We start from the raw sequence: 18,281 nt of genomic DNA, 5'->3' as shown, positions 1-18,281 counted from the left end.
TAATTGTAGCGTAAAAGATACTCTTCTTTTTGCTTTTTTTTTTATTAAGCAGGAATTGTTACATGTGTAGGTATATGTGTCTGTATATATAATTAAAACATTCCTAGAATGCTCCATATTTATTTATTATTTCTATAATAAAAAATTGTGTAATCAATGAAAATGTTCTTATTCATTTTTCTCAATATTATTTTTTGTTCACAACATTTCATTTTTATAACAGAAATAAAAAATAGGCATGGTTTTATTAAATTTTAAAAATCCAATAATCTTAACATAATTTCTTATTGTAGGTCAGAACGTAAACTTTTTTTCACAAAGAAAAGTTAAAGAAAGATAATATTAAAACAAGAGTACATTAAGTGAGTGAAAAGTTATTAAATAATATGCATGGGTATTTAAATTTTAACCTTATTACGATCATTGAAAAATAAAAAATAAGGATAAATCGATCGCCTGATAATATATGAAATGGATGTATGTAATTAACATCGAAACATGCATACATATGATATTCAACATTGCATAAGGAGACACTATTGAACATATATTAATTACATTGACAGAGTGACTTATGGGTCATTAATGATGTAGTTGAGATTAAGGGCACACAAGGAGACACCAACAAAACAAGGATTTGAGAAATTTAAGGGCTCAGAGACACACTTGAGAGTGCACCCCAACCATCACTTGTTGACTATGATGTTCAGTTCAATGTCTGAAGTTGACACTAATAGTAATATTGTTTGGTGTTTGTTTTGACCCATGCAATATTTTTCAAATGTACTGTACTTGAGTTATAAACATAGTTTGACCCAAATAATATGTAACTTATTCTACTTGTACATCAGATGTCAAATCCTATAATAATGGTTTCACACCAGTTAATTATGAACAATTCACGTTGGTTAGCAAAGTATACATTGAATAATAAGTAGTTGATGACTTGATTTGGCTATATATTATTAATTTGCAAACTCTTTTTAAAAATTATTAAAAATTAGTTTATGTTCTTACTTTATTATAGTTATTATGCACTTTTCTTACTCTATATATATAGAGTTGAGGTTTTTGTTATGGTAATTTATATTGTTGAGATTCTTGGTGTAATAAAGAATATATAATTTTATTTTCAAGTTTTTATATTGTGATAAAGACTCGTTGTTATATTGTAATTCCAGTGAATTATGTAATATCAATAAAGGAATTGATTTTTGTTGACTCTCTTAATTTTGTACGTGGTGATTTTTAATATTGTAGTCATTATCAATGAGACAAACACAATCACAATTGCAAATTGGTCTCAATAATATATCTAATGTTACGTATGTGATAAGTATGAACACCCAAGTAATAAATATGGAAACCTTACTTCCTTGAATCCTACATCCTAAACCTTATTTTCTTTTGTTATCACAAATTTGATTTTATTATATTATTCAACTATTTTAAGAAGTTTAACTTCTATCATAATCAAAATTCAACACATTGTCACACTCCATCTTAGAATCATAATCAGTTTTAACGAAATTAATGTTTTCATACATATCCTTAGACAAATTATATAATTCTACTGTGTTATGCGTACTACATCATAGCCATAAGCTTATGCCATACATACAAGTTCTCTTTAGCCTCATGCTCATAATTAGTTTATTACTATAAAAAAATTTATTACTTACGAATTTAGATATGTAATAAATTATTACTTACATACGGATTTTATATATGAATTATTATTCATAGGTAAATTGAGTTAATACAAATTTTTCTATATGTAACAGTAAAATAGTTTGGTTAAAAAAATTATAGATAAAATTCGAACATAATTTTAATGAATTGAGACAGAAACTATTAACTACGACTATATTATATTGTAAATCTATTACATTTCACATTTTAGATGATATTTATATGATAACTTTGTAGTAGTGTTTGTAGGTAATTAGATGTTTTTATTATCTTTGTAAATATTTTTGAAGTGTTTTGTATTTCTTGTTCTACTTATTTAAGAGTTAATGGATAATTCAAACTTGTTAATAAAGAAAAATCAACTAAGGTTATTTAGATTAACTAAATGTAAATTTATCAAGTATAAATTTTTGTGTCTTTTTTTTCATATTATCTTGAATTTTTTTTCTTAATAATAATTGATTGTTACACTTAATTATTCTTAAAAAAAACATTTTAATAAATTTTAATCAATACACCTCTAGCTTAGTTATATTTTTAGTATTTATTGTTGTACAAATATTAATAAATGTATTGTTTTGGTACCTATAACAATCCATTTATAAGATATTACAATATAGTTTTTAAGAAAAACATATCAGTCAACTTTGGTTAATTACTAATTAACTGAAATTTGAAGTAGATGGTTAACCTGTATAACCTCATATACCGAAAGAAATTCATAACATATAAATAAAAAACAGTCTATAAAATAAGAAGTTTGCATATGACTTTTTTGTTCACATAATTTCCTCATCCAATATATAATTTTGTTTTTTAAACATGCAATTAGGATTCTGTTTTTATGTGTGAGAAAAAATGTCCACTGAAATGAGTTTGGATTTTAATATTTTAAATATAGAAAAATTCTGGAATCATCTAAAAGTAAACAAATTTTATACATAAAGTAAAATTGACTTAAATATTAAATATTGATAGTAGTATACTTATTTTACTTTTAAGAGTTTAGAAACAATTTTCTTTCTTTTGAGGCGGTTGACTTATCAGTCTTCTTTTTTGGTGTGAGCTCTAAGTCTAGGCTTTTGGTTTGGATTTCTCGGTATGGGCTTTTGGCTTGGACCTCTCGGTTTGGGCTTTTGGCTTGGACCTCTCGGTCTGGGCTTTCGGCTCTGACCTAGATATGACTTGTAGACTCTCACTTATGTGGGCTAGGTCAACTAGATCTCTCGGTTTTTGGTCTCAGTCTCCTCTCACGGATGAATGTGTGTACCTGAAAGGTGCTTCGATGCCAAAATAAGAATTGATACTAGTTAATTATCAGATAAATTCACTCTACTTACCTTTTAGGTTGAACATCTATTTATAAGACTCTTATTGAGCTCAGAGGCTCCTTAAGTCTTTTTTTTTACTTAATATTTTTTAAAACACACTATCTTTGAACCTGTTTTATGCACTTTGCTATAATAACTAATTTAATTTAATTTATTTATTTTTATATTTAATTTTTCAGTATGACCTTTTGGCATAACTGATGGAAGTACAGTTGCCAAATGTTAGTTACCTGGGATTCCATGTCTGCAACAATTGCTATCACATTGAAGAAAATGCATATTCTCTATTGGATTTGAGGTTTGTTCCCTAAAACTAGGTTATGTAATCCAATAATTCAAAGAAAGTTGCAATAAAGCCAAAATAAAGTTTTGCAGAGGCTATGTTTGTCCCAGAGCAGGATTAAAGTTTAGCACTAGCCAATAGACACACTATCTGTAATTTCTCCAAAGCCAATAATCCAAATTCAAGCACCCTCATTCTAATTTCACCTATACAAAGTATAATGATATCAAGTACTATAATATTAATTTTTTTATTTGTTATTTTAATAACAGAGATATTACCAGTGAAGTAAAAATGAATATTGCTTTCTTATTATATGATTTTGGTAAAAATCAAGGATTTTTAAAAAAAAGATAGAGTACAAATTCAATTTTTATTGAAATTAGTGTAATTTTTTTTCACAAATTATAATTTTATAAATTATTATTTTTACGAAAATTGATAAGTTATACATCAAATCACTTTAAAGGGAAAGTCGTATCACTCTTGTAAGATTTTAGAGTAAAATGTATTGTTTTATAATAAAATCGTGTTAAGTACGATTTCATTTAAAATTAATTTCAAATTTAATTAAAGTTATCACACGTTTAACAAAATTGATAATGTTATAATAGTAGGTTACGACTTTTACATGAGTTTTTTCATCCTAAAGTTATATTATAAAACTTTTGCTTTAAATTTTAAATTTGTCTACGTAGTGTAGAACTTATCAATTTTCGTAAATTTGTTTACTCAAAATCATAATTTATGAAAAAAATGTACTACTTTCATAAATAAAAAAACTTAAAAATTCTTTATTTCCACTTTTTTTGATACATTTTGTAAATAGGAAGAGAGAAGTTTTTTCTTAAAAAAAAAAATTATCTCATAAGAAAAGATATTTTCTTTCATTTTCACATATTTATCTATTTTATTATTCTTTTTCTTCCATCAATATTTTCCATTTTTTTAATCTTCCTTTCATTCAACTAAGCAATGTGAAGATAAATTCTCAACTTTCTTGCTTTCTCTTTTTCCTCACTTCTCTAATTTATTTTTATTTTACTCTTTTTTTTTCTTCCAAACAAACCAATTGCATGTCAAAAAGTAATTCTCATTCAAGTCCGTATAAAATGTTTGGCACCAAAAAACCATATTTTAGAATATTCATATTTTAATACTTTTATTTATTATTCCATTTTCTACAATAAAACTATAAAAAAAAATATAAGAGCTAACTTGATTCTATTAACAATATTACATGGCTCATTATATCTTTGTCATTTTCTCTTTGATTCTTTAGCAAATTAATGGTTCAAACCTAATCTTGAGAAAGCAATTTGAAAATATTCCATTTAATCTTTGTTCTCTATAAGTCCCATTTGTTTATTGACATGTCTCTTAGTTAATGTTGTGATCAACTGCCATTTTTATGAGCTTTGATAAGTCATTAATGATCAACTAACTTTTAACTGCTCAACTAACATGTACATTAACTATGTTATGTAACATGTTTGGTGTCAATGAATCCTTAAGAATATGAGTTTTTATTAGGCCTTAGTATTTTTTATTTGCAATGTTGTCACATTTGATAGAAGTAATGTGTTATAAGTATCTTCTGTCGGGTATAAAGAAGAAAAAAAGAATAAAGTTGAAGTATAAATAAATTTTAAAAATTATACTATAAACTTGTCATGTTAATTTTCATTATATATTTATATATACTATAAATTAATCATATAAACTTATTTATCAAATAGTTTTATTTTAATTAAATAAAATTATAAACTAAAATATCAAGGTTAAATTACTTCTTTACTCCATATATTTAACTAATATATTTTATTTAGCCTCTTTACTGTAAAAAGTTCAAATTAATTCTGTAATTTTAAATTAGTATTAATTTGATATTTGGCATTATTTAATGTGTCTTAAATTTTGACTCTAACTAATGTCAAACTATTGAGTATGTCATATTAATAAATACTTTAATAATTAATTACATTGTTTTAGTATTTTTCCGTACTTATATAATTTCTTCAATTTCATTCTATATTTATATAATATATTCAATTTACTCCATATATTATTAAAACTCCCAATTCCAATAAGCCACGCAATTTTTAGAGTGACGTCAAATAATGTAGATTAAGCCAATTAATAAAAGAAACCGAATTTAATTAATACTAATTTGAAAATTGAGAAAATTAATTAAAGTTTTTAACAATATAAAAAATACTATATATAAGGACTCAATAAGAAATTTTGTAAATAATTAATTAACTTGTCAAATGTATAATGCATTCAAAAAAATGCATTAAAAAAGAGTTGTTGGGAAACAACAAAATTATTGTCACATGGATCATCTTTATCACATCAACCAAACAATTTAGTTCACAACCTATTTTCAAAAACACCCATAAACATGTATGCATGAAAATCAATATCATTATATAACAAAAATTCATGGTATAGATTTACAATTTTTTTGGAAAGAAGAAAATAAAATAAAATCAAACTAGCTTTTATATATAATTTAAAGATATCTTTTGAATAAGTTAATATGATAGAATTAAAAAATAAAAAATAATATATATATATATATATATATATATATATCATCTAATTTTAACTTAGAAGAATATTTTACTTTGATAAAAGTTCTTACAAAAAATTTAACATGATAAATCTTTATAAAGGATTGAAAAAACCAGCACAAGTGTAATAATAAGTTCAACTTTTCCTCCATTATTGTAGTCTCATGCTTTCAAAGCAATAACACAAAAAGGCAGAAATAAAGGAACTCTTTAATTCCCTTTCTTCTTCTTCTTTATTCTTATTTCCTTCATGTTTGGTGAAATGAAAAGAATCCAAAGCATGAGAATCAAATGTTTAAATGTATATTTGGATGTTCTGAATTCAGCAGTTTAAATTTTGTTCTAAAGTTATCATTATTCTGTAGATTGTGTTATTAAAAAATATATGACCAAAGCTAAAACAAGGTAATGAGTTTATAGACAAAACCATATGTAATGCTTTTAATTAAATCATTGCCTAAAAAGCAGAAAGGGGTTTGAAAGTTGAAACTGAGTGGATTGAATACAATAAAATGAAACAATTAGAAGGTTCTTTTCATAATTGGTGAGCTCATGGTTAATCTTGTGATTCCCACCAAAAGTACCAAATCCTGCAATAAATGTCACTAACACTTTCTTTCATTATTTCTGTAAAGTTAGCTAAATTCGAGTTTTTAGTAAATTTAAATCTTGACTATTGAAGTTTCATTAGGAGATTATATGGCTTAATTGTTATTAGTGTTTAGGTATATTAGATGATAAAAATATTTTCATATAATATTTTAGATTTTTAGTTGTAAGTATCTTATCAATTATTATTGTTTATTTGTTGTAAATATTTTTTATATATTATATAAATATAACATTTAATAATTTATGTGTAACAATTATTGATCAATAAAATAATATTTTATATCAAATATAAAAAGCTAATATGGTGGCAAAGTAGGGTTTGTTTTTTGAGTCCACAAGTGGAAGGAGAGTAGTGGCATGTCATTTTGGGGTTAAAGGCCCCTGGGTTCTTTCCCTTCCTTTTTGGGCCATCTTACCCCACATTTCACATTCTATTCCACTATGGGATATAACATTCAAGCAACACTATTGAAGCCTTTTTTTTTTTGTTTCTTTATTTCTTTTGCAAGCTCAATGACAAGAAAAATTATGAAGTAACATTTTATATAGCTTTATGATATAGTTAGAGATGGGATTTTCTAATTTCAAAAAAAGTTTAAATATACTGAATTTTAAATTATTTTTTCTAAATATTTTGTTTGAATAAACAAATTTTAATATTTTTCATTTAGATCAAGTATTTTAATTATCATTATATAAAAAAATATTACATAATATTTAAGATTAAAAAATATTAGTCAATGTATTTTAGTTTTTTAACTGAATTTTTAAGAGATTATTTTTACTAATATTTAGTGATGTTATTTTTAGTTAATATAAATTAGAATTATTTTCGTTGATTATGACTTTTTTTTACGGACGTTTAAACTATTCGACTAATGACAAGATAGTTCGTTTGGAACTTGTCTACCATTAGTCCGTCTTAAATAAGGTGAAGTGAGGATTAAATCCTAACTTACCTCGTACAACTAAGTGTGTACACTTAATCAAGTAAATATTTTTTAACTCTTTTTAATTAATTAATATCTCTAATTAAATAACTCAATTAAAAAAATCATTACTTTCATGTTATTGTAACAATTAATTATTTAACTTATAATACTACTACATATTTTCATGCTCAAATAATGCAATACAAACTAGTTAATCTGTTAAACCATTTTACCCACTTTGCTAAATTGTAGCAGCCTATCAAGGCCAACTCGCTTTGTCTAAAAAAATTCTCAATTAACATTGACTAAACACAATCTATTCAAGGTTGAATAAAAGTGTCCTCACTTGACATTAGACAAAAAAAAAACATCGACAAATTTGAAAAGAAATTTGGAATGTTGATGTGAAAAACAAGTCAAATACATAAAAATAATAGGTTAAATTGTGTATTAAAACCTTTTTTTGGATTTTTTTTTTACAAATTTGTGTTTGATGATATGGAGACAAATGCAAGTTTTAACTTGACAAACGATGTGTCAAGTACCTTTTAAAAACTTAACTTTCAAAAGCTCTCATTTTTTTACTTAGTTCAAATTTAATAACATGCAACATAACTTAACTTAAGAAAAAGAAAAATTTATGCTAAGGATGACAAATGAACCCGTCCTCATGGATATTGTCTGAACATGTCCCGAGTTTGGTGAGAAATTCCCACATTGATTGGGTATATGTATGGGTTTAAGTAATATCCAATTTTTTAATTTGGGTATGGGACGGAGATGGATATGTACATATTTATCATGTCCTGGTTCAAATACTCATTTTTATCCCCATTTTTAAATTATTAAAACACCTTTAATTTATTAGGTAACATAAAAAGCTTTTACTATTTTTTCTCTGGTCTTTAGTTTTGTAACTTATTTCTAGGTCATACATTTGATCATTTTTACTATTTTCTATAATTATTTGACCTTTATTCAATTGTTATTTTATACTCTCATTTGATATTTATACAATTATAATTTGTTTTTTGATATTTGACATTATAAAAAAAAAATCTATTCTTTTGACATTGAATACTTATAATATCATGTATCATTTGTTATGATTTTTATTTTTTTATGAAAAAATACCTAATTAATATTTAGAACAATAAGGAGACAGGTACAAACATGGATATGAGTATACTCGTTTCTTGATGGGATAAGGATGAGACAAAAGATTCATACTCATTTGGTATGTGGATGGAGATGGAGATGAGATAATCAAACCTATAGTCATTGTCATCCCTAATTTATGTTATATGTTTATATAATGATTTGTCTGTAAATGCATACTACATGTAGTTCTTGATAAACTGACTAAGTTTTACGAAGTAGACTAATATTGTGAATAAAAACATGGTATTATTTTGAACACAACCACTATTGGCTAAATAACTAAAGTATTTTTTTTTAACACTTAATCACTCAAGGCTAAATAACCCTGAGTATTGTTTGGAATACAACTACTCATGGCTATAGACAACTCAAATATTGTTTGGAACACAATCATTATTGGATAAAACAATAGTTATACGAAGAGGTAATATAGAAGATCAAAAGGTTTTTGTCACTAGACATAGAGGTAACGTCTTTTTGATGGATACAATGGTTATACAATTTTCTAGTTTTCTAATGAACACAAAAAGTGTTATTGGGAAGCTTAGGGCACAAAAGACTTTGAGCTTAAGATTGACAACATTTTAACAACTTTAGTTCTCTTGTACTGTTTTCAAATTACAAGATTGCTTTATATATTGTTTTGAATAAAGTAGTCATTGCAAATGCTTTTTGCTTGTTGTAAAGCTTCAACTTAGGTCTTCACCTTCAAGCTTGCGTTTATCCTTGCAAAGACGTAAAAATGCATTAAATGCACTCTATAATACATTAAATGTTTGTTATCTTTTCTTTAAGCAACACCCTAATAGTTGACCTAACTTATCATACATAGGTTAGAAAGTTTTCCTCTAAACTAAAGTAAAATAAGAGACCGAACACAATAGATAGCCTTTCCAAGATTGACACATAAACATGTTGAGATGTTTGTTGGTGTATAATGACTTTAGTGCATCATTCAAGAGATATTTGATATAGATATGAATTTTAAGATATCTTCTTGGTAGACAAGAAGATAAAAATATTCTCTGCAACACAAAAACATATAATTTTTTTGTGTGTGAAGTACAACGTTGACTTAATAGTTTGTGTATATCATCTAATTAAGATTTAACTTACGAGGCAAAGCAAAAGACTACAATATATCATAACATTTAGTTTGAAAAAATATCATCTTACATACAAAAACACATTTATAATTATATTTTGTTGTTAAACAAAATTTAATTAAAACCATCATTTAATCATTGAGTATGTTAAACTTTATCCTAACAATTGAAAAAATATTTTTTCAAACATTGACAAAAGTAGTCATGAAAGATCTTAACTGGAAAAATCGAAATGACATCAATAAAAAGTAACTCTCAACATTTTTTATTAACATCAACCGAAAAATAATATTAACTTTCATAAAACAAACTTCAACAATGTGAATAAAAGAAATTCATATAAAAAAAAAAATCTAACTTAAATCATTCGAAAAATAATCTAAAAGTTGTAAAAAAGACTCAACTAATATGACTGAAATACAATACTATTTATTTTGAGTGAAAAAACCTAACCAACATTGAGAAAGAAATAACCCCAACCTATATTGGCAAAAAAAACTATGATCAATATGAACATTGGTGAAAACAAACACTAGCCTACATCATTAAAAAAAACTATGATCAATAATAATATTGGTGAAAACAAACACTAGCCTAGATCATTAACTAGCCTAGATCATTAAAAAAAATTATAGCAAAGTCTATTGAAACAATAACCACAATCAACTTCAGTCTAAAAAAATTCTTTTAACATCACTTGAAAAAACCATGTTTAACAAATAAAATAATAAAAACAATTTCAAATCTTTATCTTTTAAGTGAAATTTTAAAATTTATAATTTAAAATATTTATTTTTTTTAAAACATATTTTATAAAGCACTAAAATTCTCATAATTTAAAAAAAGTTAATTTATTTTTAAATTATTTTCTATATAACATGTTTTATCATAAATATTTTAAATTATCTCCAAAAAGTAAATATCTCTAAATTATTGAAAGTTATCTGAATACTTAAAAAATCTATTTAATGTATTTGTTTGTTTGAATTTAAAATAAGTATTTTTAGAATATTCACCAATTTAAGAACTAGATCAGATTTCCTTATTAAAATAAAAAAATATCTATTTTAAAAATGAACAGACAAACACATAAAAAACATAAAAATATTTATTTTATTAAATAAAAACTCTTTTAAAAATAACTACAAAGGAAATATTGAACTAAAATCCAAATCAAATTTCCAAGGTGTACCAAATGATTGAATTTACATATTAAATAAAAAATCATTTTATTGATATTTTATATTTCTATACCCAATCAAAATATTCTATTAAAGTAGGAATTCAAGGAAGCTCCAATGTATATATACCAACATATATCTTTTTCAATAGTCTTGTGACACATGCTGCTTAAGTCAACATGCAAAATCATTCATGTGTCAAACGTATTTTTCACTATTAGAAGAGAGTCAAAGAATTTCTATTAAAAATCCTTTATTTATGGTAAATATGAAAAATAGTACATGAAAATATCAATTAGTTAGATTATCTTATCCAGTCATTAACTATTGAGTTAATTAAATTTATTGCATAATCAATTGTTTAATAAAGTTATGTAATTGATTATTGGATTTCACTATTTATTAAGAAAAGAAGAAAAACAGATATTATGATTTCTAATTTATTGTATTAAAATATGTTTGATTTACTACCCATCAACTTTGACCTAACTTGTCAATTAATTTTACCAACCATATTTTTAATTAACTTCTCATTGTATATCAAACCTCATTATTTTTTTATTTATTTTTCAACAAAAGCTAAATAAAAAGATTATTTTTAAATCGTCATTAAAAACAGTCTTTTTTTTTTTATCTAATCACTTTCTCGTTATCATTTTGGTAGTTTTAAAGAGTTCAAATGTGACACGTTATTATTATTATTATTATCATAAATACTTTTAGTTTCTTGATATAAAAAGTCACTTTCTTTATATAACGTGTATATTTGTGTTGTGAAAACAAAACACATTCAGACACTGATGCGATACAAGATACAAGAACATGAAGATACATAAAATCTCTAAAATGCAAAAACGGGGATACGAATCTATATATTATATAATTAGAAATTATATAAATTGACAATAAATATTTATGTGTACAAGTACGTTCAAGATTATTTTTTTAAGCAGAAAGATGTTTTTCATAACTAGTTCACAAAGATTTGTTTCTTATTTTTATAATCATAATAACAATTTATAAAATAAAGTTTGAATTTTTAAAAAATTAATATATTTTTTCTTTTTAAAATTGTGTTAGAATCGTACTATAATTGTCAGAAATCTAACAAATATTTTTTTGAATGGGACACTTCACAAATATGTGTTCTATAGGTATCATACAAATATCGGTGTCCAATACTCATTGAACACCAACACACCATTTAAGAAGAATTTTGGAGCTTCATAACACATAATATTATTCGATTAACAAAAGACATTTTAAAATGTATGTATGTACGCACATACGTATTCGTATATTGTGGTATTGTTGTAGTAAACATTATATATTATTATAGTAAAGAAAAATTTAGATATTATTATTACAAAGTGTGAAATGGGAAATGTTAATTGGGGACGATAAAGCATAGAGCAAGTATAGGATCCGAAATGGTTGCTTCTATCTTTTTCTTATGTGGTTTGTCCTGTAGCGACCCCATCTTTGTCTCTCTTTCTCTCTCTCTTTCTCTCTGTGTGGCGCTTTTCCCTGCACACCACAGCAGAGAACACCACCATCCATCCACCACCCACCACCACCACCCACCCGCGCTTCCTTCAACCACCGTCTTCACTATCATCACTCCACACTTCTCAAACCATAAACACAATCCTCAACAATCCCTAAATCCTCTTCTCCGGAAACCCCAAACCCTAGCCCCTCTTTCATGATTCACAGTTAGGGTTATGGAACCCAACAACGCAGACGCTTTCCGCCCTTCTTCTTCACCCTTGTCTTCCCCCAACTCCAGGAGAATTTCCGGGATTTTGTCACCCTCCAATATCATTCAGGCGCCGTTATCGGCGCTGTTGGAATATTCCGGCATCCTTCCGTCGCGCTCGTCCAACAACTACACCCAGCCCGCTCCCGACGTCGTTAACAATGACGGTGAGGTTTCGATTAGGATCATCGGCCCCGCGGAGCAGGAGCAGCAGCCCCGGGAGGAGCAGCATAGCCCTCCTCCCGCTGCGGGATTGGCCGTTGGACTCGCGCATTCGCAAAACGATGCCGCGTTGACCTCGGCTTCGCCTCGCAGCGACGCTGCTGAGGAAAGCCCGGTCCCCGGAGGGGACGGCGTTGGGAGAGACTCGTCTTACCAGAGATACGACATCCAGCATGCTGCCAGGTGGATTGAGCAGGTCTTGCCGTTTTCGTTGCTTCTCTTGGTTGTTTTCATAAGGCAGCATTTGCAAGGTACGTTTTGAGTTACTGTTCTATTCGATGCACGTTTTTGTTTTATTTGATGATGTTGAGGAGTGAATGCAGGGTTTTTTGTGACAATTTGGATCGCTGCTGTGCTTTTCAAGTCGAATGATATTCTGAGGAAACAGACTGCGTTGAAGGTGTGATGCTTGTTCTTTGTGTGGTCGCGAAGCAATATAATGTTTTTAGGGTGTATATGAGAATTGTGTTGTTTATTGAGTGTGTTTGTTTGTGTGTGCGGTTTTGGCGGGTGCAGGGAGAGAGGAAAATACCGGTTTTGATTGGGATTTCTGTTGCGTTCGGGCTTCATGTGGTTGGTGTTTATTGGTGGTATCAGAATGATGATCTCATGTATCCCTTGATCATGCTTCCTCCCAAGGAAATACCGCCTTTCTGGCATGCCATTTTCATCATCATGGTCAATGGTGTGTTTCTCATTCTCTACCCAACAATTGTTTTCTGCATGGTTTAAAAGGCATTTTAATTTTGTCTAAACTTGCTATTGAGAGTGTTTGATGAAAGTTATTATCAAATGTGTTTAGAGGATTGTGGTTTCTGTTTGTTGAAACTATTTTATTTTGCCCTCATTAGTTATTTCTTGCCTTAGACTGAGTTATTCCAAGATTGGCGGCAGGGGATTTTAACTGTGTGTCTAACTTGTATCCGTTGTTCGTGATTCTGTTGAAGCATGAATTACGCTTCTTTTTAATTCATTTTGGTTTGCATGTTGTTAAACTGATATGTGCCTGCAATTAGCATGATATCATAGAACTACTTTTGTGATAGAAACTCTTGCTTGTTGCAGATTTCGGAATTATTTATTTATTCTTTGGTTGGAACTCATTGTGGGATTAATATTGTTGCTTTGTCCTTTGTGTTTTCAAATGTCAGATACTCTGGTCCGCCAAGCTGCAATGGTATTCAAGTGTATATTGTTGATGTATTACAAGAATAGCAGAGGCCGAAATTATCGTAAGCAGGTGAGGTAATAAATATGAAGCACTAGAGATTTTGAGCTGAGCATTTGTGTGTTGAGGAATAGAAGAACATTTTAAAACGGCTCATCATTTCTTCTCTAGTTATATTATTGTCAACATGCCTTTGCAATCTCGTAATATGTAATATTTCCATGGGTTATGGGTTCAGGATCTATATCATCTCTCTCATGTCATTACATTTTGATAGTACTATCATTTATTTGACAGGGTCAAATGCTGACTTTAGTTGAATATCTCCTTCTGCTTTACCGTGCCTTGTTGCCGACACCAGTTTGGTATCGTTTCTTCCTGAACAAAGAATATGGAAGCCTCTTTTCGTCACTGATGACAGGATTGTATCTAACGTTTAAACTCACGTCTGTTGTTGAAAAGGTGTGTTGGTCTTTTAAAATATATCTACATTTTATTTTATTTGAATGTAGTTTGTGAAGATTAACCTACAGAGTTTCCCTACCTTAGACCATTAACAATATTATTCAACTATTGTCTTATATTTATCTGCCTGTGATGCTACCCTATTATTTTTCTAGTTTGTGCTTACTTTGATTTAGTTGAACTTTTTTTTTAGTTTGCTGACTTCTTTTGTTTGTAAAATCTAAATTTTCAGTTCTAGGAAAAAAAGGGATGAAAATGACTTTTATGTTTGCTTCAGAAGCTTAATTTTTTTTAACTTCAAGTGGCTTTTAAATTTTCATGGTAAAAGAGCTCTTTAACAAGTGAGATGTTTGGAAGAGTTTTTTTTTTATCATATATTGTCTGTTAATTTTCTGGTTTGATTATTCATAAGAAGTCCTTAGGAACCCCAAGTATAATGATGTCATTTAGCTGGTACATATAATGCACAGTTTCTTTTTGCTTTAAATTATTTGTGAATTGCATCTGTTTGCGTCTAGTTGGTTCTCTCTTATCTGTGGTGTGGTTGTCAGGTGCAATCCTTCTTTGCTGCAGTGAAGGCATTGTCTCGCAAAGAAATGCACTATGGGGCTTATGCAACATTAGAGCAGGTACTGTTGGTGTCTTCTTTTGATCATTCATTCTTGAGTTGCTCAATCAATCACTGAAGTTTCAGTGCATCTGTTTTCACCGTAAATTGCATTTTTGCTAGTTAAATGATAGAATTTGCTAATATCTAAGCATTAGGCATTTGCACACTTCACAGTCTGTTAAGAATTTTACAGCCTGCTATCTGCATATCTGGGAACAGTGTTCATGCAAATAATTGATCTGATGGCAGGTCAATGCAGCCGGTGATCTCTGTGCTATTTGTCAGGAGAAGATGCATGCCCCAATCTTACTACGTTGTAAGCATATTTTCTGTGAAGACTGCGTATCAGAGTGGTGAGACTTTCTTGGCTGTTGTTTTTTTAGTCTTCGTTCGGGTCTGCATAATAATCTGAAATTGCCATTTACATTTGAGTTGAATAATGTTGAAAAACCACTTTGCCACCACCAGTATGTAAATTTTGAAGCTGGTGGTTTAAAATATATATGTTACATCTATCAAACTTACGTGATGCCTTTTAAATGTTAGCAAGCAGGTCTTCTTTTACTTCCTGTTTTTTGGTTACTACACACGTGAACACAAATATATTAATTGATGTGTATATTTTTTCATCTGTGTTTTCTGATATCTAATTATCGAATTTTGCCAGGTTTGAGAGAGAAAGGACCTGTCCATTGTGCAGGGCTTTGGTAAAACCTGCAGACCTTAGGTCATTTGGGGATGGCTCAACTAGCTTGTTTTTCCAGTTATTCTGAAATCATACATATAAATAGAAGCCAGGAAGTTTTTTCTGCTTTGAAGCTTTACATTTTCAAAGCAGCAGTTGTGATCTATATACATCGCCACATGTAAAATGCTCTGGAAGGAAATCGTGGGGATACTGAGAAGATGAATGCAGCTGAGTACACGCATTCATATAATGTACTAGTAAAAGGTCGAGTGTATCTAAATGACCCTGTAAACTAGGAAGTTGATTGAAAATATAATTAAACACGACTCTTCATTTGCAAGGAATGAAGGTCTCTTGCTAAAAATTGCATAGCTATTCCCTCATATAGTGCCAGTCAATCTGTCAATTTTAAACTTTTTTTTACTTTTGAATTTCTCATTATGTGGGTTTTAATGCACACCTCAAGGAGTGTTGCCCACGGGCAGGTTATGGTTAAAGATCACACACTTCGTTTCATGTATTCAATCGGTCAAATTGTGGATACTAGTTTGTTTTTGAAGTACTTAATTTGACCATGATTATGTACTGATCATCATGTACACAATAGAAAAGCTTGTGCACCACTTTAATTTGTTGAAACAAATATCAGCTGTTGATCATACTCTTGTTTAATCATAGAATCCCTTTCTTCCTGAAATCTAGTAGCAATGAATGGTCCTCAGCCGCTAGCTTGGATAAAAAAATGACATTTGGGATACTTAGGGTAATGAAAAGAACGTGTTGGGTATATAAATGTAGGGAGAGAGCCCAAAATGTTATACCCAAAGGATATTTTTTAAAAAACTGACTATATATGGAAAGCTTCATTTCCATTCAAACACAATTTTGTGTTAGTATACAATTATTTAATATCTTATGTTTATATAAACTTAAATTGATGTAATGTATACTTTTTAAAATATAAATGATTTATTATTGTTATTCCATTTTAATAAAATTTAACAAAGAATTTTACTTATATAAAACTACAATTTAACAGGTGAATCAATAATTTTTTTTTTTATATAACGTTATAATGACATTTTGAATATAAATAGAAATATGCCAAAAGTAAGGAGTAATTGAACTAAAAGGTCATATTTATTGTCTGTCCTACCCTTTTTAATTTAGACCAACCAACGGATGGAAAATATAAAATGCATTTATCCTTTCTTCCTTAGTCTGATTGCTTCTTTTCCTGCGCATCAAACAAATCAAATTTGATCGATTTAATCAAACATATACCAGTCCAACCAAATGGCTTATATAATCAACTTAAAAAAACACAAATATTAAAATATATCATAAGTTCTCCACACGCTTCTATATATATATATATATATATATATATATATATAAATAAATACAATCCCAACCAAAAAATCAATTTTTTTTAAGCTAATAAAAACTTATAACACACTTAAATAAATCATATCTTCAACTAAATCAAATCAAGTCTGTTTGATCTACTTTAAAACATTGTTAATAAATTTCAGCTCCAACAAATTCAAAATAATATATATATATATATATATATATATTATTTTATTTTTCCAGAAACTTGCATGACTCATTAGAAACTTGCATCTTACATTCTTTCAATTTGAAAATCTTAGTTCCATCAATATAAGTTTATTAAATAACTATTAAAGTGGTGCAAACAACTTCCTCAAACCTTCACTATCTCTTATCTTATTATTTATTAATCACACAATTAATAAATACCAATTTGAATTATTTAAATCAATTCAATGAAAACGTACTCAAATTCAATTCATTCATATTTTGAACAAATACCAGTTCAATAATCATAAGTGTTCTCGAACTAGGTTGGGGACTGGGAGAACTATTGTCTTCGGATGTCACTCGGTCGGTCGTACTTCACTTCCTCCTTCAGTCCTTCTCGTAGGATGACTCCTCAGGCGGGTGGGGTACCTGCAGATGGCACTCCAACGCTCAAGTCAGTGGGGTATGGTATTCGGCTGGCTGGAATACTGTAGATTATCACGTACCTTGTTCCTTGGAATGCGTGATATTTATATTACCTTGATGGGCCCTCGCTGTTGGGCCGGATTAGGGGTTACTTAGCGATTAGGGTTGGATTAGGTTGCTTCCTAACCATAGGTTAACCTTCGTTAATTGGGTCAACCTTTGACTTGAGCACTCTGTGTCGGTCGGCCACGTATGACACATGGTCGACCTCGCACCTTAAAGTATGATCTTGACACATGGGTTGACCAGGTCAGGAGACCGGTCGGTCATCCCAGTACAATAAGATTTTCAATAAACACAACTCCAATAATAATATATTACCATTCAATTTATTCATATAATTGAAAGATAATATCAAATAAAGCTTCTAAATTTTCTAGCTTCATTTAATACCTTTTAATCAATTAAACAAATATCAGAAAAAGATCACTTGAAAAAAAAATTAATCGTTTGGAACGAAGTTC

At 28.4% G+C, this 18,281-nt stretch overlaps 1 protein-coding gene across 1 annotated transcript; it reads left to right on the top strand.

Moving 5' to 3' along the window:
• The first annotated feature begins 12,266 nt into the window (after nucleotides 1-12,266).
• LOC137823739 (uncharacterized) lies at nucleotides 12,267-16,429 on the top strand. The gene is made up of 8 exons (XM_068628990.1): nucleotides 12,267-13,106; nucleotides 13,179-13,255; nucleotides 13,372-13,540; nucleotides 14,007-14,095; nucleotides 14,321-14,485; nucleotides 15,040-15,117; nucleotides 15,348-15,451; nucleotides 15,766-16,429. The coding sequence occupies exons 1-8, from the start codon at nucleotides 12,599-12,601 to the stop codon at nucleotides 15,869-15,871; spliced, it is 1,296 nt and encodes a 431-aa protein (XP_068485091.1). The 5' UTR covers nucleotides 12,267-12,598; the 3' UTR covers nucleotides 15,872-16,429.
• The last annotated feature ends 1,852 nt before the right edge of the window (nucleotides 16,430-18,281 follow it).

This window comes from Phaseolus vulgaris, chromosome 8, assembly GCF_000499845.2.
Source record: "Phaseolus vulgaris cultivar G19833 chromosome 8, P. vulgaris v2.0, whole genome shotgun sequence".
NCBI lineage: Eukaryota > Viridiplantae > Streptophyta > Magnoliopsida > Fabales > Fabaceae > Phaseolus > Phaseolus vulgaris.
This window is presented reverse-complemented; position numbering and strand designations above follow the sequence as displayed.

Bases quoted from the DNA above. Each gene is read 5' to 3' on its own strand.
- LOC137823739 (XM_068628990.1), top strand. From the start codon at position 12,599: ATGGAACCCAACAACGCAGACGCTTTCCGCCCTTCTTCTTCACCCTTG. The intron at 14,096-14,320 runs GTGAGGTAATAA...TTTATTTGACAG, and splicing joins GCCGAAATTATCGTAAGCAG to GGTCAAATGCTGACTTTAGT. The intron at 15,452-15,765 runs GTGAGACTTTCT...GAATTTTGCCAG, and splicing joins GAAGACTGCGTATCAGAGTG to GTTTGAGAGAGAAAGGACCT.